Genomic DNA, 27,146 nt, shown 5'->3' on the forward strand with positions numbered 1-27,146 from the left:
TGAAATTGTTTGTGAGTACAGCAGTCTGTACATGAAGCAATGTACTCTCCTCTTATAATCCTTTGCAAGACTATGGTGTCCTAGAACTGGGGAAGATGTGCACGTAATTATCATGCAAACCATGACTGCAAAAATAACTACAAAAAAAAAGAAGTGTTGACTCTTCCAACACTGTTTTCTCTGTGAGACCCACTGGTCCGTAAACATATAGGGAACCAACACTTCTGCTTTTTTTTTTTTTTTTTAAAAAGGAGGAAAATGAGGTGGAAAACAATAACGAACCAATGTAGGTATTCATAGCACTTGATCAGTTGTCCAGAAAATAGGTTACGTTGGGTGAAGAAGTCCTACCCTTCCCATGGTGACCTTTCATAAGGAACTGTATAGGCCAAACATATTTAGCTTCAGCATTATAACAATAAAAGTTGAGAGACAAAAACATTTCCCAGTGCCCTTATATTATTAATTCCAGACATCCAAACTCAGAACCACTGTGTCTTTTGGGGGTTGAGCTTGATCTGTTCTCCCCTATCCTTCAAAACCCTCCAGGCACTGGGAAAGCAAATCATCCACATCTTCTGTTTGGTCTTGGGTCGAGATATACAGATAAGTATCACCAGCATAGTGAAGATAACAGCCTGTGCTGTCAGAGGACCTTCCCCAGTGATTTCATGTAGATGTTAATAGGAAGGATGAGAGTATAAAGTTGACCTGAGTTCTTGACCTTCCCCAACAACTGGAAATGTCTTCAAAGGAAAGAGGAAAACTACTGCAATACAGCACCCCCCATTCCCAGTTTCTGGTGGTGGCCCAGAAATATGTCATGATTGACTGTATCAAAGGCAGCTGAGAATAGGATTGGAGGATTATACCCCACTGCACTGAAGAGTGATCAGTGGAACCTTGGTACTATACCCAAGGTTGAATTCTGACTGAAAAGGATCCAGATAATCCATTTCATCTAGGGTCCTCCTCAGCTGCAAAACCATCACCTTCTTAACAACCATCTCCAGAAAAGTGAGGTAGGAGATTGGCTATTTCTCTAAACTGGGTTGAGTGGTGGTTTTCTGAGGAGAGGGAACCCCACTGCCTCTTTCAAGGCTGATAGCATCTCTCTCTTCCTTCTGCCAGCTTTTTGGAAGCTTTCCCCAACCAGGACTAGAAGGGATCTAATTCACAGGTGGTGGACCTGATGTCACGGATGATCCTATCTACTTCCTCAAACTCATCCCAGATAATCTTGCAAGATATAGCCTTGGTCACCCCTACTGGATTTGTTCAGCTGTCATCTAACTCCAGGTGAATCTCAGTGATTTTATCCTCCAGAAGCCCTGCAAATATAGTGACCCAATAAATATTCTGCCAGCCCATCCTTCCTCAAAAGATTATGGGACATCTTATAAAGGGCTTCTGGTTGGCAATCCAAGGATGCAGTAAGTATTGCCTTTTTGCTTCTCTTACTGCCACAATATAGGCTTGAAACTGAGCAATTACCCATGTTCAGTCATACTTGCTTTTGTCTTTCACTAGTGGTGTTCTAGGCATTTCCTTTGCTGCTTCATGTCCCAGAGCTCTTCAAAAAAACTATTAACAGGAAAAGTGGAAATAGTCTATTATTACTGAAACCTGGGTGGAATATAGGTGATAGGTTCTATCATTCATAATTATTCTCACTAGCTTATTTGATGCAGCAAAGACCCAAAGGGCAACACACTGTTGTCACTCTTTTTCATGATTCCACTGTTTTCCGGCAAGTTATGTAATTAGCTGAATGCCTGCATTTAGTTCTGAGTATTTAGCACATGAAATTGTATATGTTGAGCATGTGATGAGAGTGGATGATAAGACTAGAAAAATGATAATTCTTGACAAGGTTGGTTGTGCTGTTGTTCCCTGACCACACGGAATGAATTTTCTAGCTTTTATTGGTGGTGGTTTCAGATACATTGATATTCCTGATTTTTTCTGGAAAGTGGAGAAGAGTTTTGTGACATCATCACTTCTAAGCATCCATTCTGAGCCCATGTAATTCATGAATCTGCCTAGTTAATTGGGTCCCTTGAGGTACAAAATGGATGGGCAGACATTTAAAACATCAGTCCAGGCTGTATAAAGACCTTGTGATACCTGAGAAAATAGGAATGTCTCCCCTTCCATTTCAGATATAGACCTGTCACCAAGAGAGGAAGGCTCAAGTCAGGAATAACCAAATGGAGCTTAGAACCCATCTCCATCCCTATTTTGTAGCACTGACTACCCTGACAACTAGAACATTTTACAAATAGAAAAAATTACTATATTGTTAGCATTTCGAGCCAGTTAGCCTCCTATGACTAAGTTAATACCACAACTGGAAAGCTTTAATTCAAGGCAAGAATTTTCTAGAAATATATAGCTATAGATTCTGGTATGACCTTAAATAGTTGCAATGTCAATTCATGTGTATTTCTGTCACAGATGGTGAATGAGCTTAGAGGCTTTTTGAACATATCAGAATTATTAAATATTTCATACTCTGAGGAAATCGAGGTGGATTGTCATTGACATCAGTCAGGGTGATGTTCACCATGGTGGTTCCTGATAATCCGCCCATTTGGCCCCCCATATCCTTGGCTTGGATGACCACTTGGTACTGCTCTCGATTTTCTCTGCTCATATCTGGCAAAGCAGTCTTGATTATACCTTGTGGAAAAGAATAGAAAAAAAAAAAATAAGATTGAAGAGGGGCAGAGGGAGAAGTGAAAAAGAGTATTAAAATGGATTTTTGTCAGATATGCTGTACCAGTTAATCCACAGCAAATAAACATAATTGAAGGTGCATGTAGTGAAATAAAACTTTCAGTCCAGTTTAATGTCACAGTGAGGGGAAAAAAAGCAGGGAGTCCTATTACTCAGTATTTTTAGACTGGCATTAAAATCAATGTAATTTTCTTTCTAGCAAAATAGAAAACAGACTAAAATGGCTAGATCTGTTATAATGAAAGTACACTCTCTCTCTCTCTCTCTCTCTCTCTCTCTCTCTCTCTCTCTCTCTCTCTCTCTCTCTCTGAGACATGAACAGACTGTATCATTTCAATGTGAGGAAGCACTTTCTAAATTACTCCTGCACGTAAACATTAAACTACCACACGAGAGAGAAGAATCCTTCTAATGTACTATATATTATACAGAGGAAAGGGAAGATAAATAAAATGTGGCAATAACCATTTGCAGGCTGGAATGGCACAATTCAAACTATCATCTCATCCTTGCACTGTTGTCCTTCTGTTGCATGTGTGAACAATTCCTTCCTAAATCATCGATAACACTCAGGGTGAAAATGAAACATGGGACCTGAGAGGATAAGGAAAGGGACACTATGTTTAGCCCCCTAGTTGTACTATTCTCTCCATTCTCTTTTTCATTATTTTTATGCTGACCGAGCAACGTGCAAAGTCATGAGGTAAAAGCCAAGGTGATCATCTTTGCTGTTACTGAAACTTCTCTTACTTTTTTTCAGACATCATTATATGTATAGCAGCTTCACAATTTCAACTGAACTGGCTCAGAACTGGGATGTGCGAGGATGAGGGATTGTTTTGTTTTGTTTACTTGGCCTCTTGTGGCACATTAGCTGTTCCAAAATCTCATGCAACTCATGCAATTTAATCCACCCAGCAGCTGTGGCTTCACATTCACCATGCTCATGTAAACAATTTGCAGATGAAGCCAGAGGACCAGGTTGATGAATCGGCTGCCCTCCTGTAGCTCATGGCAGGTTTTCAGTCTTACTACTTGGCTTATCTCAGAGATGATTTCCACAGCCAGTTAAACAGGCTAACAAGGCTGGCATTTGGTGAAATCTCCAAGTTGACGAACTATCGTTCCAGAAGAAACACCATGAGAAAATGTTCCGTTTGCTCACCTCCCACCTCCAAGCTAAGAAGAGACACTATTGATTTCTGGTTCAACAATATTCCAACCCATATCTTGAAATTAACAGTGAACATTCCAGCTGGACAAGCATGTATAACAGTATTTGAATAAATCATTTAAAACAAAAGAAGGTACAAAACTTTGAAAAACTAATTAAAGCTGTCAGTTCCTATACATCACTGAAACAATGCAAAGCTCACATAACCAGAACAAAGCAAGCCAATGGATATTCTAACCTGTTTCTGGATCCACTGAGAAATATGGCTGACCCTGGAGGATGCTATATACAATTTTGGCACTGTTGCCATAGTTAGCGTCGTCAGCATCTGTGGCTGTCACTTGGATGACAGAAGTGCCTGAATAGCAACAACAAGAACAAAAATCCACAATATGAAATGAAATGAATCTGTATTGATAGAAAACCAAGGTAGGAATGACATTATTGACACTTTAAGAAAAATAAATAAATGGATCCCATACATATAAATCAGCTGTTTGGTTTTGATTCAGAATAAGTTCTAGATCCAATTCAGGGCCCCATAACAATTAAGGTATGTTATAAGACAAATAGCAATTTGGGAAGGAGTTAATATAGAGCCTCTGTCTGGATCAAGACCATGTTCTGGACTGAAGACTAAGGTCTAATTGCTGTTGTTTTCCTTCAAAATAAAGTGGTTGCTTTAATAATCTATTTTTAAGAAATGTGACTAATATAAGACATAGATCATGTTGCCATATGTTTGCAACAATCTCTTTGAAACTACTTAGGTACATGATATTTAACCATGTATGGAAATCATGATCACAACATGGGCAATGGACATTAGCTATGGCATTGTTTTTAAAAAGTGAGTTCGTTTACATATCTGTTTGGAAATATATTTCCAAATCACTGCATGGCCTTAAGAAAGTTCCATACCTAGCTGTTTACAGATGAAGAAACTTTGTTATCTAAAGTAAAAGGTATAAGATGGAACAATTCTCCCAATTTCATATGAAGTGGATTGGCAGTAGATCTTTATTTCAACACTGGACAACATTTTCCCCCACAGCTGAGGGCTGCAAGCTAGTTTAAAGGTTGTAGATAGGTTGTGTGATCTCTACAACCATCCGGAAGAAAATGCTGAGATTGCAGGAGAAATGGCCAAGGGTGTACAGTGAGGGTGCATAGCAAGGGTGTTTTCAGGCACTCAACTTAGCAGACAAATCATTCTTAAGTATGCTGCTAATTATACAGTCCCATGTACATCATTCTTAGCTCTGTTGGAATATGTGCTTAGCCATGACTCTCTCTACTTCGAGGAAATATTGTCATCAACTGCCAGGTCTTCTGAATTAATTGAACAATATGTTAGTTGTTATGTATGTATATTTAAGGCTTTAACCAATTTTTATTATTTTGTTTTTCTTTTTGTCTATCAGCCACCATTAGCACCCTAGAGATGAAAAGAGAGGGTACAAGTGGAAATTATTTTGTATACTACAAGACCCATATAAAAGCCAATTAAGCATTAATAGAAGTAACTAATAAAAACAACAGGAATTAAACCAATCTTATATTAAAAGTCATTCAAAGCCAAGTGAAGCAAAGAAATGCTTTTTGCTGCTTGCCTAAATATCATTATGGATGGAGCTACTTTAAACTCCCTTGAGAGAGAATGGCATAATTGAGTTTTAGCTTCAGAAAAGAGCAAAACCACTGACCTAAAATGGAGGATCCAAAGTGAGTTGAGATATGCAATTAAACTTGTCTAAAATGGCCTGGGGAACGACAACATTGGACCCCTGAATGTATTTGCCCAGTATGAACTACTGTTATTTTCTTATGAGAACATTAATAATATTTCAGTGTAGAAAAATGAACAAGGTGAAGTTCAGATACTTTCCAAACCTGACATTTCTGTGAGTGTAGCTACAAAAGGACAAATCCCAGCATCATACAATATTTAGTAAACACTCAAATTTGTTTAAAGTGTTGTCATTCTTACTGGTGGTACTATGGCTTGAGTAATTAGAGAGTAAAATGATGATTCTGGAATTGACAGTACACAGAAGTGTATATAACACTATAGGTTACCCATTCTTTTAAGCCAAAGGACAACCACTTCAGGTTTTCTTGCTTTAAAAAGAATATTCTGACTGCATCTTGCATCTAAATGTGAATGTTTATGGTTGAACAAACATTAAAGGACAGAAAGAGATTGCATCTGGGACATTAAAATTGAAAGCATCAGAGAAAGTTAGACAAAACAACAAGGACGTTGGGGAAATTATTATCAACAGGACCAACTTACGTTAAAAACATATATATTAGAAGATACTACACACACACACACACACAAACAAACATATGTTGGGAAAGCTGTAAATAATAAACAGATAAAGGTTGTGAAGTATAAACAAATATAGAAACATTTTGTCAAAGATTTCTTGAAACCTGGAGTGAGGCTTAGTGATGATTTATCACTTGGGCTCATCTAACCCTCTTAATTTTTCTACAAACATTTATTACACACTTGGTGACTGACACTTTTAAGTATGAGTAGGCTGCCTGAAACACAATTTATTCGAAGTGATATGGGAGTCTCAGTAATATTAGATTTGTAATAGACCAGTCACATATGCAAGCTATCCTATAATACAGCACCTATTAAATAACAATCATGTGCATGCAAGCCTAACATTATTGAGCAGTGCATGGTGGGTTGTATCCACACACAATAATAAGAAATCACTGTGTCAAGGAATATCCCAGATGCCCACTCAGTAGCAGGCTGCCCCATTGACATTACTTTTAGTTCAAGCACTACTAATCTATTATATGAGTCAGATTGGTGAGCTGATTAAGACACCAGGCTAGAAACTGAGAGACTATGAGTTCTAGTCCCATCTTAGGCACCAAACCAGCTGGGTGACCTTGGGCCAGTCATTCTTTCTCAGTCCTAGGAATGAGGCAATGGCAAACCACTTCCAAAATCTTGCCAAGAAAACTGTAGGGACTAGTTCAGGCAGTTACCAGGAGTCAACAATGACTCGAAGGCATACGTCAACAATATGCATTAGATTTCTATGACTCACAGCATAGATATTTTGAATTGTGTTGAGATGCTTAGCTTGTGGTTCCCCTACACACGGAGGCATCTCACAGATGTTTCTGCCTCCACCAAGTACTGAGGCCTAACCAATCTGCTTCAGTCAGTTACTTTGCTTCAACAGAAAGTACTTTTGAAAAGCCAACCTTTGTGGTTGCTCCACTCCACTGGTTAGAAGTGGGGTGCTGTAGTGTGAATTTTTATATACTGAACGCTGAAGTTCCATTTAGGAGTCATGGCTAACAGCCAGTGACAGATCTATTCTCCATGTCTTACTGAAGAGCAAAGACATACAGTCTCAGAACTGGAATTGTGAACAATTAGAATGCAGCAAAAGGGATAGTCCATTTACAAATGGGTACAGATTCCATTTGATTTATTTCTGGGTTGTCAACATCTGCAATTTTTTCACAATCTGGATGGAAAGAATGAGAAAGGATGGAGAGAAACTAAAACAGATTCATCCATTCTCAGTTCCACTTGTCACTTTAAAAAAGATGTTAGCCAAGTAAATAACATTCAGTAGAATCAGATTGTTTCTCTAGAAGAAAGTACTGTATCACTTTATTTTTATTTATTTATTCAATTTTAAGCCACTTTTCTCCTCTAGCAATTGTTTAAAGTTGCTTAATGCTGCAGGCTATAGAGTCTGATTCTGACTGTTCTTTTCTTAAATAAAATTGGTGTGGAAAACTAGAATACTATCAGATTACCTGTGAGATATTAGCAAATAACTGCTAATTTAGGAAATAATTCAGAAATGTGATCTTCTATCGGAGTACTGCAGCTAATTATAATACATCATTCTGTTACATATATAAACTAGCTTCTACCTTCATCTTAACCCGGTTGTAAAAGTGAATTTCACAAGACTGTGTGCATAAATTTATTGCTGTAGAGTATAATGTACAGTATATAGGTCTTTTTAAGCCAATGGAAAAATGGGAACTTCTGGAACTCAGTTTTCTTCAGTGGTTCTCCTCTTTCCTCCAAGACTGGTTCCAGTATTGGTATGTGTGTGTGGCAGTTCTGATCCTAGACCCTGCAAAGCTTGAATCTCTCCTATCCTATTTCACATCTACATCAAAGCACTGGATGTGTTGGTGCAGTCATGTGACCTCTAGGGAATAGGATGGCCATCGTTTCTAATAGCCCCTTTAGGCAAGTACCACTCTATCCTCCAGTCTGGTTCCTGGGCAATGTCCAGTTTTGTTTTTTCTTTTGTTTTTTTCCCCTGTACCCACCAGGTCTGTGTGCTGCTGATTTGGCGTAGAGTCCTGACTTTTACAGAAGGATCATCTGATTAACAACTGATACTGAGTGGGTGGAAAGTCTGTGTAACGCAATGGGAAGGAGACTCCCACTTCATCATGCAATACCACTGCTGATCAGCTATTAGCTGGGCTATGTAAAATAGGTTTAGCATCCTTCAGAAGAATATTAATTCCATATTCACACACACACACGTTTATTACAGCCCTAAGGCCAGATACAAAGTATACTCTCTCCCACTGCACTGCACAGTCCTGCCCCCACATCTGTCAATTGGCATGGTAGGTTGTACAATGTTTTGGGGACTCTCCATCCTGCTACATCATGCAAGCTCTTCCCACCTGTTCCATGCACCTATCTGTAGTTCAACCCAGATATAAGGGGCTAATACTAAGCCACAGAAGTGGTAACCCGGATTGCAATCCTCTACTTTAAACTTGTCTTGGATTCTAGTCTCAGTCCTCTGTTTCTGCCATAATATCTCTTGTTTTGTTTTGTTTTGTTTTTAATCTGGCTCTGGCTCTCACTCTTTGCATCTTATTTGTATCACCACCAACCATACCATGATCATTCCTGTTTTAATTCTGATGCTAGTTGGCCTAAAGCTGTATCTTCATTCCAGCCACTTTTGTATCTGAGCCTGTGATTTAATCTAATGTCAACAAACATCAAGCCTAAATTTCATATGACATATTCCTTTCCCACTGATAGCTTAGGATGATGATAATGATAAACTCAAATTATAGGTTTATCATTTAAAATCATTTGTCATTTACTTAAACTGATAAACTCAGATTTATAGGATCTATGATGATAGCTGTTCCCCAAGATTCACCATTTAGCATGCTTTCCAAAAGACAAAATATAACACCAGGTATTTCATATACCTGTCAAGTCCACAATGTCCATCCTTCAATCCCGAAGAATTCTCATGCAACCAGGCCTGGTTCAGAAAATGCTTCTTTATTTTGTGGTACATGTAGCTTTGAACAAAACATTGCTAAAACTAAAGCCTAGAAAAATTTCCCTCTATTTATCCCCCCCCTCCCCTTGTTGCCATGGCGCCTCAATTCCTCTTCACCTGGTGGTGACCTCTTCCCTTCCTCCCAGGGATACATAGCTCCTTCCTGGCCAGCAGGCCCCCACTGGCCTTGCCTGCAATTTGACCGGGCCTCATTGCCCATATAAGGTTAAGCTGCTCACCATCTCCCGTGACTATTCCTATTACAACCCTTAACTACTAGCCCCCCTCCCCAGTCACAATTGGCAGAAGCAAATCGAGCAAACTCCCATTGGCTACCATGTTTTGTAAATTAACAATTGTTGGTTGATGCAGGTTCTGACAATACCTTTATTTTGGTTTGTTTTCTTATATTTTTAAGATATTAAAATACAACATACTTAACATGATTTTGTACTGGAGTTGGACTTAGAGGGAATTAAAAAAGACAATTTAAGTAGACTGGTCTGTGCTATGGTCTGAATTGCATGACAGAGTTTGGGCTCAAAAAATCTTCAAGCCCTGCTCTGGCCTTGTATTAATAATGAGATTTACAACAGTGTTGTCATTTATTTCTATCAGTGCCACTTATCCTGTCAGCTAACATATGAAGCTATTGTCATGAAAATTTGTCTAACACTTAAAAAACATTTAAAAAAACTTTATGAAATAAATACCTGTGTTACAGAAAGTGAGAGGTTTTGGTTTATGGAGATATACACTGCTGTCCCCTCACAACTATGCTGTAAATTTCTTCTTACTTTTCTGTGAGCAGATTTCATCTCTCCCTGAGGAGATTAAAGACAATTCCTTTGGATGGAAAGCTCCCTAGGCAGACAATGAGGTGGACTACTCTAATTTTCTCATCTCGGTGAGGTCATTTCAAGATGGAGTGCAAGGTCTTTTCTACATGTTGTCAATGAAGAATAACTGCAACTTCCAGAAGATATTATGAGAGAAAGAAACATTTCTTTCCTTCAACACAATTCATAATGCTATTAACCTCCACTGTGTCCTTCCAGTTATTTTTTCCCCAAAGGGAATGCTCTTTTACGTATAGAAATGATGTTCCAATTAATTAACAGTTGCAGTCATTTATTTAAATACCATTTTGGTACAATAATCTAGTGGTTGGAATATGGAGGCCCAAACATATTGAGTACACTGTGACCCAAATGAGAGCACATCCAATTTGAGCTTTAACATAGCCATCTTCCTTCTATCTCTCCATGGTCAACCTGTTGATTTTAAAGAAGTAATGGCATTTCTGATTTGCTCCTTTCTTTTGACAATTTTACCCACAAAGAATCCATAATGACTATTGCTTATTTTGAGTTTGTACAGTGAGCAACACATTACCCCCACACGTGTACAGACACAAACACACACAGTGTTTGCAGTCTTCCAGTGCTTTGTCTATTCTGTGTACCGGAGTTTAATTTTTTTAAATTGGTACTGACATGTTGATATGAGTAAAACAAGCTACTATTATTATTCCACAATGTACTTATTGTGAAGTGCATTTGATTTAGTCAGCAGAGGAGACTCCTGCCCTTCTGTTGATAAAGCATTTCTATGGTAGTTGCAAATAGTCATGACAACAATCAGATTAAGGCATTATTTCCAAATGAAAAGAAAAGTTTTATTAATTTAACGTGCAAGTCATTGACGAAACCTCTGATTGCAGCTGTAGTTTGATATTTCATGGCCCTGGTTGGTGAAGGTAAAAAGAGTTGTCAGTTCTAAAGTCTGATGCACAGAATATGTCAGTCTTATTCTTACTATGTATCTTAGGAATGTATATTCTGAACCTAAGATATCTCTGCCACTGAGCAAACCCCAGAGTTGACTTTCAGAATATGAGAATATTAAATATTAAATATTCTTAATATTTAGTGGAGAGCTATGACTGTAAGAGGCAGTGTTGGCATTAGACTGTTGTTGGTGATGGTGTTGCTGTTCTTATTATTACATTTATTGGCAAAGACAAAATGCATGCCATTGTTTTCTGTTTGGCATGTAGATCTGCTATGGAATCATATTTTCCATTTATAGTTGAATGGCCATTTGTAGATCTAGTGATATGGGTTTCTCAGAAAGGTTGTCACACATACAGCTGGATGAGAAATTTAGTCCATACATACATGTATACCAAATTTGGATTTGTCATATGTAGAGAACGGACTCTGAACTGTAGTGTCTAATAAAATCTGCGTAATTTTCCATACTTTGCAATAAAGCTGGCAATTAATATAACAAGTTACATCTTGATCTGCACATTAGTTTGGGAATGTAAAGCAGATAATGGGCAGAAGCCAACAGGATGAATGTTAATAGGGACAAATATGAAGTCCTATATTTGGGTAGGAAAAATCAAAGGCATTGACTATAGCATTGGGGAGACCATATTAGGCAGCAGCATATGTGGAAAGGATCTTGGTGTTTAGTGGATCTCAACTGAAAATGAGTCAGCAGTACAATACAGCTGCAAAATAAGCAAATACAGTTCTAAGATGCATCAGTAGAAAGAGAGTGTCAAGGTCAAGAGAAATCATTGTTCCTCTCTATTCTGCATTGGCTGGACCATCCCTATCAAGTCCTATTCTGGGCACACATTTTAGGAAAGACATTGACAAATTACAGCATGTCCAGAAGAGCTCAATCAAGGTAATAAGGAGTCTGGAAGAATAAAATTTATGAGGAAGAGTTGGAAGCATCTTATTCAGTGTTTATTTTATCTGGATTGTATATTGCTGTTTAGTTTTATGCTGTGCACTGCCCAGAGTTGATTGGCATTGGTGTCCAAATCAAATAAAATAAATAAGTAATGAATAAATAATGTATTCAGCATGGAGAAAGAAAGACATGATAGCTGTCTTCAAATATCTGAAGGCCTGTCTTGCGGAGGACAGTGTAGTATTGTTCAGAGTTGTTCCAGAAGATAGGACAAGAAACGATGGGTTAAAATGACAAAGGATAGATTTTGGCTGGATATCTGAATGAAATTTCTAGTGGCAGAGCTGCTCAACAATGGAACAGATTGCCATGAGAGACAGTGGGCTCTTGTTAGCTGGAGATGCCCATCTGTTGGCAATGCTGTAATAGTGGATTCCTGCACTGGGCAGATGGTCCCATCCAACACTTATATTCTAAGATTCTATGCTAGAATGGTAAATTCACCTTTCAGCAAGGTTTAGCTGCTCTTATTTTCCCTGTCCTAATGTTTAGGTAAAGTATCCTATTCTTTAATTGATTAAGTGTCATCAAGTCAAGTATTGACTCCCAGTAACCACATCTTCACAATCACATGCTGGGAGAGGGAGAGGGAAAGTGTATAATATACCTTGACAGTGATGTTAGGCTGGAGCTCAGTAGAAGAAAACTATACTCTGCATATACAAAGTCCCAGATTCAAGTGCAACCATCTCCAGTTAGATCAAGAAAGATCCTGGAGAACTGCTGCCAGTCATTATAGAGAATGCCGAGCTACTTAAGGTAATGTTTAATTTGGTACAGCTTTGACCTAGTATCTGAAGGTAATAACCAAGGATAGTATTTTCAGAATGCAAAAATAGGTCTATGGAGAAAGTGTACTTTTGATTGTATCTTGAGCACTAACAGCAAGTCTACCTGACATATATGATTGCAGGACTAGACTTTTCACTGTTCAACCCTGGCCGGGAGTGTGGGGGGGGGGGAGTTATTTTTAAATTCAATATAGTGTTTCTAAATTGTCTTTCCTGCACAATTTTAAAAGTCTTATATTTGTTGGTATTTCTGTTTTGGCTTATTGAACTATCTGATTAATGCCAACAATCTTCAACCAAATATTGCTGAGTATGAATAAAACTGTCCTTTGGAACACAAGCAATATTCCTCTGTAATTCCTCAATAAAGTAGATTAAAGTGTGCTTTTCTGACAAAAACCATGACCTGAAGTGTGTGGATGATCTCAAGTGTCTTGAAATAAAATTAAACCTATCCAAAAAATATATAGAAGAAATACCATTGCTATATATAGGACGTTGACAGGAATGGACATCTGGATGTCATTCTGAAATTTTAATATGGTCAGAAATAGTAGTGCACAGTTGGCCATTGCTATAAAATGACAAGTTTTCTCTGAGTCACAAATCTCATCTGTCTTGATTATTCCTGCTTATCAGGGAGTGAGCGACAGCCCAGATTTTCTAGGACATAACTCTGTTAAATCACCTCTCTATGTTGCCTATGGGAAGAAGACACCAGAGATAGCATTTTAAAATACTGTACAAATTCCAGTTCTCTGGGTTCCAGTGAAAGTTCCAGAAAAAGATGTCATTTGGAAGAAAAAGGGGGAAAAATCAAATTCTTTCTAAACCATTGAAGAATATCAGTGATCGCTATTAAATATTCAGTAAAAAGGCCTCCCAGTTCTGTCCTCTCTTATGGTAGAAGGGGGCTAGAATGAGGCATAAGTGAATTCTGATGGCTGAAACTGGCTTCTGTGGACAAACACCAAAATTTGCAGCAGCCAGACAAGAGAATGGAGAGGAGCTGAGGACTTCTCCTCTGACAAATCTTCAAAGGTGTCCATTGCTTCTCAGCAGTGATGTTTGCAGACATTTCTGCAATGACAAGATTCCCCCCTTGCCTTCCTATCTGGAAATATGATACCTTTCTTCATTGATTTGTGAGCCAAAATTAGCCAAAAAACTGGTTGGAAAGGCTTTGCTTCAGGATTTATATGTACGAGAAATGCTTCAATAAACCAACACATACTGTGATATTCTTCAATACTTGCAAAGTTAGACTATATATTAGCTACAGTATTTTCCTTCATATAAATGCTTCCTGTTCTCTGTGATGTACAATGGCCATTAAGGGGCTAGACTGGCACTGGGACAACCCAGGTTCTGGTCCTTCTCAGCCACTGAAGTTCAGGGGAAGACCTTGGACTCCTTTTCTCTTGCAGCTCAACCTACCTCACAGGATTATTGTTGGGAAAAACATGGAGGAGGAAACACTATGTACACTGCTTTGAGTTTTTGAAAACAAACAATTTTTTTTTTTAAGTACAAGATAGCAAGTGAGGAGTCAACCCCATCTTATTCTCATTACCACTACCATGTGAAGTGGGTTAAGCTGAGAGAATGACTTCATAATTGAAAGGAAATTTTAAATGTGGGACCACCACCACCCAAATCCAAATTCAGCACTTTGATCATAATACAACATGCTCTTTGTGTACAGAATATGCTGTTCCTATGCCATATACAACTCAAGCCATACAACTGCCAGCAAATATACATTAGTAGTTTATTAGTGTAGTTATTGCAGCAAGTGTTATGCTGAGGAGAGATCACTGCCTTGAATTATATTTAAATTATTAAACACCAGTAAAATGGTTCTCTCTGTGCCAGATTGACTCATTGGCCAGAACAAATACTGTGTTAAGTTGTGACTTGTTCATTATTTTATGTTGCTTTAGAAATAGAGAGACTTCGCTCTGGTTTATGCTTAAACCAGATTTGCATTCATTGGGAATATTTTGTGATTCTTTGAGGAACAATATTATCTATGCATTCAATTTTCAAACAGCTTCAGTTCAATACCTTGGCATTTTTTACAACATGGTGAACGTAACTGACATTTTACGTGTGCTAAAGCTTTACTCTAGGCTAAGTGAAATTGACATAAAAAATACAGAGTATTGAGTGTTTCTTGCTCCTATCCCCATCCCCCTCTGCAGACTTTTGACAAATACAGTTTCAGTTCAACACAGCCAATTACTACTAAACAAAGTACAGTGTTAACTGGGGCAACGAGGGATTCCCCCCTTTCTTCTAGCCCTACTATTGAGATACACATAAGGAATAATTCTATCATTTATACCAAAATGATCTGGAACCTACCAACAACATCTAAAATAATAATTGCACATCACTGCAAAAATATAGATTTTTCTGCAAAAAAACCCAGGAGTGCCTTGATAATCTAGTTTTAGCCCATGCCAATTTCACACAAATTTATTCTTACTCTGTTCCATCTGATATCTGTGTTAGTATTTTTGCTTTTAAAACTGACACACATATTTAGGTGTACGATTCATTTGATTCCAAATGTTGACATTTTGCTGCAAATCACAGATACTCACAGAATGGTGAAATGTTTGGTCCTCTTGCAGAAACTTTATACACACACACACACACACACACTCATAAACATATATATACATACATACATACATACATACATACACATATATATAATTTTTCTCTAAATTTTTAAACTTAAGCTAAGGTAAATATTTTTAAAGATTTTAGTAAGATTTTTTTCCTGCTACCTTGTATAAAAGACAGTACAATATTTCCCACAATTCTTTAAGTCGATGAGGCCAATTCACAGTAATGATGGAATTAATATGGTGCCAAAATCTGCTCCACAGTTTTTTAAGGGTTTTCTTCTCTTGACCCGCAAAAAACACATTTTTTTTTCTTCTACCTTATTCTCAACATTCTTGAATTTTTTTTTTCTTTTAATTTCTCTTGATGGTGTTTTGGAACATTGCTATTGAAATTGCTACATAGGTTTCCATTACTCTGAACCTCCATGATAGTCCACATTCCAATCTGAAAATGTTCAATAGAAGAGTTTCTCTTGAGCTCTGATGGAAAGGACACCAGAGAAAACACAGTGTGCTGGAGAGATTATTGCAAATAAAAAACAGGACATTCACACATAACTGTTGTTTCATCAGGATGAATAAGAAGTGATAGAAAAAAAAAATCAGACACATTTTCTGCAAAGTACTAGACGGAATATATACAGTACATTTTTGCAGAATTTCCTGCACAAGCGTGCATGTAGTGAATTAATTTGCGTACATTCCCCTCATTCATCTTTTCTCCTCCTAATTAAAGGCTAATTTTTGCATGCCAAAATCGCTAAATGTTGAGCTTGTGTGAGATGCTGTTTCACCAAGACTATGGGATTCATTGAACAGTGATAATTAAAAGAAAAAGAAAAGAAATTGTGCAGGCAGTCAAACTGAAGCACGCATATTTCATCTCAGGGCTCTTGTACAAGTGGCATTTACATCGATCTGACGTTGCTGCCCCAGCACTAGATACTTCCTTGAGCAGTGAAGTCAGTATCTTCTGACGTGGCTGCAGCACAGTTTAAATGGCAAGACGTTCAGTTTATGATTTGTAATGCTGGACCCTATGCAAGGCTTGACTTGAGCCATTCCCCAATTTGCAGGAATGCTGGCCTTAACTAAGAGCTTTCAATAGATTTCTACTAAGTCTACTTATTCTTAATCATTTCATAGTCCCTGTTAATAAACTGCCCAGCTTGGTTTTCTCTGCTTATATAAGCAACACATATTAAACTCTTGCATCATCCTCACCTCCCATACCCTGGGCTCAAGCAAGCCATTATTCTTCCCCTTATGGACATACTGTATATAAAGCTTCTATAATAAAATCTACAACCATGGTCACAGGTTCTAGAAAAAGTGTTTGGGCGCAACACTTTTTAGCAGGCATCTATATGCAGAAGTGTGAATGGCCAAGCAGCTTTCTGCCCATATTAATAGTTCAGTGTTGTTTTGTTTTGATTTCTTTTTTTTTTTTGCAGAATATACTGAAAACCCAGAGGAGATGGATATAATTTATCTGTTCCCCCCCCCCCCCCGCCTTCTCCTCATTCATTTGTGGAGTAGAGTAAGGGTTAGGGTTATTATGCTAGGCACTTCTGTGGCTCAAGGGGCTGGAAGATTTCTTCATGTACTTTCTTAACTCTTCTCGGTATTCCAAGGTCAGCAGAAATGATGATGATTGCATGGCTGACTTCAAAGTGGAAATGGAAAAAGAGACCATAACTTTTCATAAGATCTCCATAATGAGTACTCCAGTTCTGAGCAATAATTTCACTTGAAATACTGATAAAACAGTATGACATTGGGATTGCAAGGGTCCCATGACTCCATACGCTATTCTTGTGCTTTGTTCACCATATAAAGATGGTCCCCTACTCTGAATTTTTCCCACTTTCTGTCATTCCCAAGTGTTCAGTGCTACATACTATTCTTGGTTCCTAATACTTAACTAAACTCATAACACAATTATTCTAGTTGCTGGTAACTTCTATTTCACTGATTACTGTATCTTATTGTGAGCATAGTGGATGGCAGAGGAGAAAAACAGTGTATATTGCCCCAACAGTAATAGATAAGCATGCACTCAGGCTAAGATAAATTGTGTGGGATAAGTGCCAATTATACACGCAGTATTGCTGAAAAAGAATAGGTTGTAATCACTGATAATTAATGCTATGCTTACCCCTGACTTTGAGGACAAAATATCCTCCTTCAGGTCTAAGGCAACTTCTTCTTTATGCAGAATTCTAGTTTGCCCAATTTATCACTTAATCTTTATTATTCAACATTTGATGTGATGACTATCATTTGTTTAAAGGGGAATAAAATTACATGGGGGGAACTAGAGTTGTCATTGTCTAACAGAACACCTATATTTAGTGGCCCTGTCCTACAAATTATGGAAGGTTGGAGACAAAAAACATCCTCCTTTGATACAAACTGAAAGCTGGACCAGACAGACTTTAGCTTAATCCAGCAACCGGATATGAATAAACAAACAAACAAACAAATTGGTGATAGTTATTTTAAACTTATATTTTACCTTCCTCCAAATCTAGTTTTCTACTTCATTTCTACTGTGGTTTCTTTCTTTCTTTCTTTCTTTCTTTCTTTCTTTCTTTCTTTCTTTCTTTCTTTCTTTCTTTCTTTCTCTCTCTCTCACTCACTCACTCACTCACTTACCCCTCCTTCCTTCCCTCCCTCCCTCCCTCCCTCCCTCCCTCCCTTTTTCTTTTTCTCTTTCTCTGATAGAAGAATATGAATTTAGGCTGACCTTTTTGGTAGAAACCAGACCTATTCTGAATCATCCAAAATCCATGTTTAACATTGGAAATTCAGTTTCATTTGACTGAGAGTAAACAGAAATTGATTATATATACTGAATTTCACTTTTCATTATCAATTGGATGAAAGAAAGTCATTTCCAATAGATTCTCTCCTCCAGCATTTGCTTTATTTGGGGGCAAAAATAAAAGAGTGGGTTGAGAATGGCTTGAAATAAATATATATTTCCCATTTATACAGTATTATTTTTTCAGTATTATATAAGAATAGGATGGCAAGTGAGCAATGGCAATGATTTTGAAACTATGTTCTGGAGATCACTTGACTTTCCTTAAATCCAGCCAGGAATATAGCAAAAGATTCAAATCTCTCTATCTCACATTGTTTAATGTTTCCATTTTTTTTCCCATGCATCTATTCTTTTTCTTCTACAGTACTGATTTCTTTAAGGTCTACATGAAATTGGAAATGTGTTTTCTTTACACTGTCCTACACAGAGATGTTCATTTTCATATTACTTGATCTTCCCTTTGAAGTTGAAAGGGCCAATTTAGGTCATCTGCCAACCTCTTAATCAGCTGAAGTATCCAAATTAAAGTACCTCTGATAAATAGCTGCCCAGCCTTTTTTTGAACACATCTAGTGAAGGGATGTTCACTTCCTTCCTTTTCAGTGTCGAACTGCACTTATTCTTAGGAATTATCCAATTAGATCCTGCCTTCTGTAACTTAAATCCATTAAACCATGCCCTGCACTATGGGTTAACAGGGAACAGGTCTTGACCTTCTTCTATGTAATATCCTTCAGATATAGAAAGGTGTTGCAATATTACTTGCTCAGTTTTCTCTTTTCAATGTTAAACATTCTCAGTTTATTCAACCACTCCTATAGGATTTACGTTCTGGACTATATTGCCCTTCTAGTTTCCAGTCTATGTTGCCCTTCTATGAACCTCTTCCAGTTTTCTGAATCCTTCTAAAAGTCTTTTTGCCCAGAACTGGACACATTATTTGCAATTATTATTTGCATTATTATCTTCCTTTGAATAGTTCTGTTGATATGCCCTAAAATTGAAATTGTCACATCACACAGTGACTTCCATTCAGTTTCTAACCAACTACTATTCCAAAATATTTCTCATAAGGACTAGTGCTAAACCAGGTGTCTCTATACTACCATTGTATTTGATTTCTGTTTCCTTAAGTGAAGACGTTTGCATTTGTGTCTATTAAATTTTATTCTATTTTTTTCAGTTCATTTGCTTGTTTTAATTTGTCCATTTATTTAAACTGTTTTAAAAAAAAAAATCCTGTTTTTAGGGCATTAGTTGTCCCATCCAATTTTATTTTATAAATTTGGATTTCAGGGGAGGAAATGGCAGACTGAAGACAGCTCCATGAAAAGCAGAGCTGATGACCACAGCAGAATTATTAGCTGACGGGTAGACCGGCTCTTCAATAATTCGTCTCCGCACAAGGAGAGGACTTGAGATAGCCCACAAGTGCTCCAGACAGTTGCTCCTCATGAGGAGATTGCAAGACAGTGGTCTCCAGTGGGTTTAGAGCTCTGGGAGACAAGGGAATAGTTATCTTGCTCAAACCATGGTAGGCACCTTTGAAAGGGCATTAGGTTTGCATATTTCCTTTTCTAATCACTTTCAGAAATTGCTTGTTAGCTATTAGGAACCTTTGAATTGACAGGTTTACAGCACTGGGTTAGTTTTCTTCAATTCTTAGCAAATGAAGCTTTAATTACAAATGTAAGAACTTTAATGTATGTATGTATGTATGTATGTATGTATGTATGTATGTATGTATGTATATTTTTGGAATAAACAGCAAAAGGGTGATTAAAACTTTGATTTTAGAAAGCTACAAATGGACTAAGAGTCCAGATAAATTTGAAATATGATTTTGGAATTAATTATAAAGAATCCTGCTCATGGGAAAATGCTTTTGTTTTGAATTAAAAATAAATAAATAAAAGACTTTTAAATAAATTTAGTTTAAACAAATTTAAAATAAATTAGATAAGATTTTAAAAATTGGACACTAGAGGGAACTAAAGATTACAATTAAAGGAGAAGAAAACTTAAACTCAAATTACAATTATACAATGAAGCAAAACATTTTAACATTAGACATATTGAAGGATATTTTTGAAGAATGGACCAGAAGTTAATTTTAATAGTGTCTGCCTCTATAGATAGACTGGGTATAAAAGATGTTATGGAACAGGATCAAGTTCTACCTGACAAGACTAAGACTGACATGAAAAAGGTGCTACACTGGATATACAAGAGAAACTAGCTGATGTCTTAAGAATTAAAAGAAATATACAAACAAGAAATCAAGAGAGTGACCTGGATACTTTTCTTATATTGGATTTACAAAAGAAGCTTGTTAAAGTTTTGAAGAATTTTGTGAGAAGGAACAAAGAAAAAAAGAAAAAAAAATCAAGTTCTACAACATTATTTAAAGGAACTAAAGATCAAAATTGTTTAAAGTAAAAGGAATATAAAGTTGGTTTATTTGATTAAGGTTAAAATAGATATGTTGTTGTCTCTGGTAACCCTTAATGGATTTTTGCTGACATCAGGATTGAAATGGTGATGCTTTTTGGATTTGTTTATAGATAAGAGATAGGATATGGGAAGAAAAGTTTATTTGTTGTATTTTGAGGGAAGATGATAAGTTATTAAAATTGTTTTATGTTTGTGATGAAGGTAGGAAGTCACTTCTTTATAATTTATTTTCTTTTTTTACTATATTTTTATTTTTTTCTTTCTTTTCTATTTCTATTTCTATTTTTTCCCTTTTTCTTCTTTCTTTTCTGCACCTTCTGCAATTTCTTTTTATTCTGTTTTTTTCCGTTTGTATTAGTTTTTACTGTTGTAATTATAATCTTTAATAAAATTACTGTTAAAAAAAACAATTTTATCTTATATATTTGATGAGCACTATTTCTAATTCTTCTTCCAAATCAATTATAAATTAAAAAAAAAAAAAGTAGGGCCTTGGATTGAATCTTTTGGCATCCACTCAATAACTCACTCAAATTACTACTAGATTACTAGATTACTAGAACTTTTTTAACATGATTTTGAAGCAAGCTGTTGATCCACTTGATTGTTGTACCATTCAATTCCTGCTTAACTAGCTTGGTAGGCAGAACATCATGGAGTATTTTGTCAAATACTTTAATGAAATCAAGATATAGTACATCTATAGCTTTCTCACTATCTAAATAAAAGTATCTGATCAAAAAATAAGATAAGCCCTACATGGCTCAGCTGCCATGTATCTCCCAGGACACTTTGTCCAAGATGACCCATCCCATCCCATATGTATATCCTGGGAAGGGATGCCCAAGGTCCTCCCACCATCCCCCATTTGTGAGATATGTAGAACAGGGGATGAAGATAGTGTTTCTCTATGATAGCATCATCCTTCCAGGATAGGTTGTCCCTGGACATACTGTATGGTTGATGCCCACTTTGCTTTCATTTAGGAAAGCCATGAAAATGCTGTTTGAGAAAGCATTTGTGATGGTCACCACTGGTGCTGGGGTTACAGGTGCTGCTGTTAATGTGATTTTTAATTGTTTAATTATTATATTTTATGGTATTATTACTATTGTAAATCTCTGGGATTCATTCTGGAATAGAGTAATTTAGAAATAATAGAAATAAATAAATGTCAGTCTGGAAAAACTTGTTCTGGAAAAATATAGTAACTAACAGAAGTCATAATTTTGACTTTTGTTAGTTACTATATTTTTCAAAGTGCTTCCAGATCAATCTCTTTATGATCTATTCTAGAATCTTTCCAGATATAAATGTCAAGCTGACTGGATATTGATCAGCCTTCCCCCTTTTTTTGAAAACAGGGATAATATATGTCCTCTTCTAGTCATTTCGCATTTCACTTGTTCTCCAGGCTTTTTGAAAGATAATACATAAACGACAAATCAGAATATCAGCAAATGTATTCAGTACCCTTGGATGCAATTTGTCTGGCTGTAGAAATTTAAACTCAAAGTAAGTGGATATTTCCTCACCATGTTTTCATCTATCACAAGCTTCAGTCATGCTTCTTCATCCTCCTTTCACTATCGCCTGGTGGAAAATAATACTGCCTTGTTGAAAAGATGGAGCCAAACAAGAATTGATATTTCTGTTTTCTTTCTTTGTTACCTATTCTCATTTTATAGTCTTCATGGAACAGCTGGTATACTGTTTCTTTTCCTTTTGTTTTGAACATATTTGAAGAAGGTGTTTTTGTTATTCTTACCATTAATCTTTGTTAACCTTTTTTAACACCACCTTTGTAATTTTGGGCTATTTATCTATACTTTCCCTTCACAGGTTTTCCCCTTTTCCACTTTTTCTTTGTGACATTTTTCTTTGAGATTTCTACTAAGGATTTTATACAGCAGCATTAATACTGTAACTTCTTCTTCTTCTTCTTCTTCTTCTTCTTCTTCTTCTTCTTCTTCTTCTTCCTCTTCCTCTTCTTCTTCTTCTTCTTCTTCTTCTTCTTCTTCTTCTTCCCCCCAGCCTCCTCCTCCCCCCTCTCCTGCTTTGCATATCTGATTTTCATGAATCTTGAGCTTTTTCTCCTGTTAGTTTCCCATGTTTCTCCTTAGTACTTAGATATTAGAGAACACTGCTAAGTTAACACTTGCTAAGTTGTATTCTCCTGTGGTACAACTGGTCCATCACTTCCATATTTCAGAGAATGATTTCATTTCCAGAATCATAGCCAATGGCCTTGGCAGATCAACTAGGAAAACCTCCCCCAAAGTGGAGAGTTTGAGAGTTACTGTGGTATTATTAAAAATGCCCATATTAAAGGATGGTTCGTTATAAAAATACTTCTCCATTGATTAGTTGGGGAACTATACTGATCTTTTTCATTTCTGGCAAAGAAGGCTTTTATAGACGATGTTTCTACACTGAAAAATGGAATTCTTCTCATGGCATTTAATCTAACACATTTGTGTTCCTTTACACAATGCCACTGAGTTTCTTAATTTGCTCTGTGCATCCATATCTGAGCTAATGGAAGGGACCTTGACTTTAATCACTTATCTGAAGGACGACTCTAACTAAGCAAAACATTGCAGTATCAGCATTAGGTATGAGTGAAATGTGCTGAGGTGTGGACTTTCCAGACTGTGGGGTTTTTTTTATTTTTTTTTGGTCTAGAGATTAAAGAGCTATAGTTGAGGGAAGAAGACAAAATATTCCAGGAGAAGTGAATAGGAAAATGGATCTGTCAAATAATTTCAAAGTATGATTAGAAAAGATACACTTTTTGGGGGGTCAATTTAAAGGTCATTTCCAGTATGAATGAATCAGCTGTGGTAATACTTGTTCTTTTGATGCTATACTTCTAAGATAAGAATTTTTTTTAAAAAAGTGGAAAGGAGAAAGATTATGAAAAATATCTTCACTGGGGTTTAAGAATTATCTGAGGTTTAAGAAATACCTGCCTCTGAACAGAATCACATTTCTTCAATAACTGAGAAAATATACTACCACACTATGCCATACTACACTATCAACAAAGATTCCCCATCCATTCAAGGGCCAGTTAAGGACTGTGGGAAAGGTCTGACCCAATCAGTCTGAATCAAAGACTGATATCGAGAAAAAAAAAAAAAACCTTTGCCTTCTGTTTAATTAGCATACCGAAGACCGACCATCCATCTATCCATCCATCCATCCATCCATCCATCCATCCATCCATCCATCCATAGTTTATTACTTTATTTTATGCCAAAGTATTAGACTGTTACGAGAGTATAAAACATCAAATCTCACAAGTACTTGTGGAAGGGGATTTAAATTGCTGCCCTTTAAACTGAGATTATTTTAATTGTTCATAACTTTCAGTAGTATGAGATGGAACAGCTACATCAGGAAACAGTGAAGGGCAGTGAAATGCATTCAGTTTCACAGAAATCAATGCTGGGGTTTTCAGACTACTGTACCTACAATTTATTTTATTATTTTAATTTAATTTAATTTAATTTAATTTAATTTAATTTAATTTAATTTAATTTAATTTAATTTAATTTAATTTTATTTTATTTTATTTTATTTTATTTTATTTTATTTTATTTTATTTTATTTTATTTTATTTTATTTTATTTTATTTTCCTAACTTCACCTCTCTCTCTCTTTCCTCAAGCAGAATGTGTTGAAATTTCACAGCAGAAAGAGCTTCTATGGTATTTCTTATTTATTTATTTATTTATTTATTTATTCATTCATTCATTCATTTATTTATTTATTTATTTAAAGATTTATAAGGTTGCCCAACTCAGATAGTGTGACTCTGGGTGGTGTACGACATAAACAAATAATAATAATAACAACAGCAGCAACAACAAACCACAAACAACCAGTATATAAATACAAAAGCTAAAATATAAAATGCCAACCAAGCTCCAAACAAAACAAACTTCAGAGAGGCGGCTTCCACTCAACTGACCCCTAACGCCTGGGGGGAAGAGCCAGATCTTAAGTGCTTTCCTAAAGGCAAGGAGACGTGGGGCCTGTTTTATATTGGGGGGTGGGGTGAGGAGATCATTCCAGAAAGCAGGGCAACCATAGAAAAAAGGCATACTTCTTAGGTCCCATCAGACGACAAGACTTAAATGAAGGAACGTGGAGCATGCCCTCCCTGTGGGAGCATGTGGGGTATCGAGATGTTCTTGGGAGCAGGTGGTCCCTCAAGTAACTTGGTCTGATGCCACGTAGGGCTTTAAAGATAACCACCAGCACCTTGAATCATACCCAGTGGGAGCCTATTGGGAGCCAATGCAGCTCACGGAGTAGTGGTGTTACATGGGCAGAATGAGATGCACCCATAACTAACCAGGCTGCTGCATTCTGGACCAACTGAAGCTTCTGGATGGTCTTCACGGCCAGCCCCATGTAAAACGCATTGCAACAGTCCAATTGGGAGGTGATCAAGACATGAGTAAGGATGAGGACAGGAATGGGTGCAACTGGCCACAAGACACAGTTGTGCCAAGGGAGTAAGTGTTTCTTCTATTGTAAGAAATATCCAGACTGATATGTTAAAGGGCTTTTGTGCAAAAGGAAGGCATGACAGCTCTTTCTAATCAATCTGTTCATTGCCTAGGGCAGAAGGACTAGTTTAAGAGATTAAGTCGCTGTTCTTTTCTATAAAAGTAAATAATCCAATCAACTTGCCAAGGCAGATCACAAGCCATCATCATATAAGTGTTAAAGATAAACAACCGGTAAACACTGAGATGGGCTGAATAGTAAAGCTAAGGCTTTCTCTTTCAAGATGCTCTAATTATGGCAATCAGTGGCAAATTGATTTAAGAACAGAATCACTGAATTATATTCAATACTTCTCAACCTCCCCTTCATGGTATTTTACACTTTCTTTCTGGAGCACTGAATGCCACTACTATTTTCCATGTTCCAGAACTCCAGACAAGAGATTGGACTGGAACTTTACAAAGGATTTTGAATTCATTCAGGGCAAGTTAAAACAGAAACATTACAGCCTATTTTGATTTCAATTACACTGAATTCAGGCTTTGTCTGAATCTGGAGTATTGTGATGGAATGGAATTATGAAGGCCAGGCTCAGGGAGATAAACATTTTCTTAGCTCGCTGGAGGAGCGTGGGAGCAACAAGAGGATGAGACTGGCACCTCCCTGAGGATTCACACTGTTGTGGCTGGCTGGCTTGGGAGCTGGGGTTTCAGTCTGGGAAGATTCTTGCTAGAGGTTGTAGCTAATAAACATAGCTGAACTGAATCGGCATTGTCTCTTAGAGTTCCTTGGGCTAGGCCTGACAAGTATAACCCTAACATACAGACATACAATTACGCTAAGTTAAGGGTGCATTAACTTTGCCACAATAGTATTTTTGTTTAACCATTTATTTTGTATTAAGGGGTGGGAGGAGTTTACATTGGCAATATAAATTAGGAATTTGTAATTCTGGGGGGAAAAAAGTCTGTGTATGTGTAATTAGATGATAGATAGACAGATAAGCTAACGGCTTTTATGTGGATTTTTTTTTTAAAACACATGAGATATGCAAAATCATGTAATACATAAGATGCACTTTATCTGAATTGAAGTTACAAGAATAATCTGAGAGGCAGAAAAACTTGGTGTGGGTGTATAAACACATCTATTTTGAGGACTATGCTGCTGAATAATCAGAAATCTGTTAAAAAGAAATTTATGCTTGAAAGAAGATTGTTGTTGTTTTTATCATAAGTACTGGTATAAAATATTTCCCTGACTAGAATATTACAGAACTGGAAATGTAGTAGTAATAAACGTTATTTTGTTGGTCATGAGCTATAAAGCTAAGAAATCCATATAGAGTAAAAGAACTTAAAAAGGTCAACCAGAACGATCCAGGGGTTAGAAGATCTTCATGCAGGGAAAACCTCGAACTGCTGCAGTATGCTAGAGGTATATAACACTCTCAGTTTTAGAAAGCAATGAACAAAATAATATAGAGATTTTTTTTTTTCCCATCTGGTACTACTAAAACTTGAGATCATGCCATGAAAATATTGGCAGTGGATTCAGCATTAACAGAAGATGTTTCACACTGCCACACATGCTTCATTTAGTTTTAATTTTATGACACCAAAATAGTTGATGGACAGTGATATATTTTAGACAGTTTAAAAGAAAAGTAAGAAAAAAATAAATAAATAGCCATCAATACAAATATGGCATACCTGTATTTTCCAGACTAATAACTTTATCAGTTGAGGAGATAATACTGGTATGACATATCCTTAATAAAACCATGTTGAATTTAAAAAAAAAAAGTACATTACTTTCTGGATGATCAGAAACTGCTCAAAAATCTTTTCGAGATTAGTGCCCTTCAATGTGACTCATCAGATCCTTTTTGAACTA

The 27,146-nt window shown here is 36.7% G+C and overlaps 1 protein-coding gene across 1 annotated transcript in view; it reads right to left on the reverse strand.

Moving 5' to 3' along the window:
• The window catches only part of CDH9 (cadherin 9), a 145,265-nt gene that overhangs the window by 46,753 nt on the left and 71,366 nt on the right, over nucleotides 1–27,146 (reverse strand). The window contains exons 4-5 of the mRNA XM_088130755.1: nucleotides 4,152–4,271; nucleotides 2,515–2,682 (exon numbers count right to left, since the gene is read on the reverse strand). Coding sequence (XP_087986881.1) covers nucleotides 2,515–2,682; nucleotides 4,152–4,271 — 288 coding nt within the window. The remainder of the gene's footprint in view (nucleotides 1–2,514; nucleotides 2,683–4,151; nucleotides 4,272–27,146) is intronic.

This window comes from Python bivittatus, unplaced genomic scaffold (genome assembly GCF_059951505.1).
Source record: "Python bivittatus isolate LINGU-HERP-01145 unplaced genomic scaffold, Pbiv_v1 ctg000840_np1212, whole genome shotgun sequence".
Lineage (NCBI taxonomy): Eukaryota > Metazoa > Chordata > Lepidosauria > Squamata > Pythonidae > Python > Python bivittatus.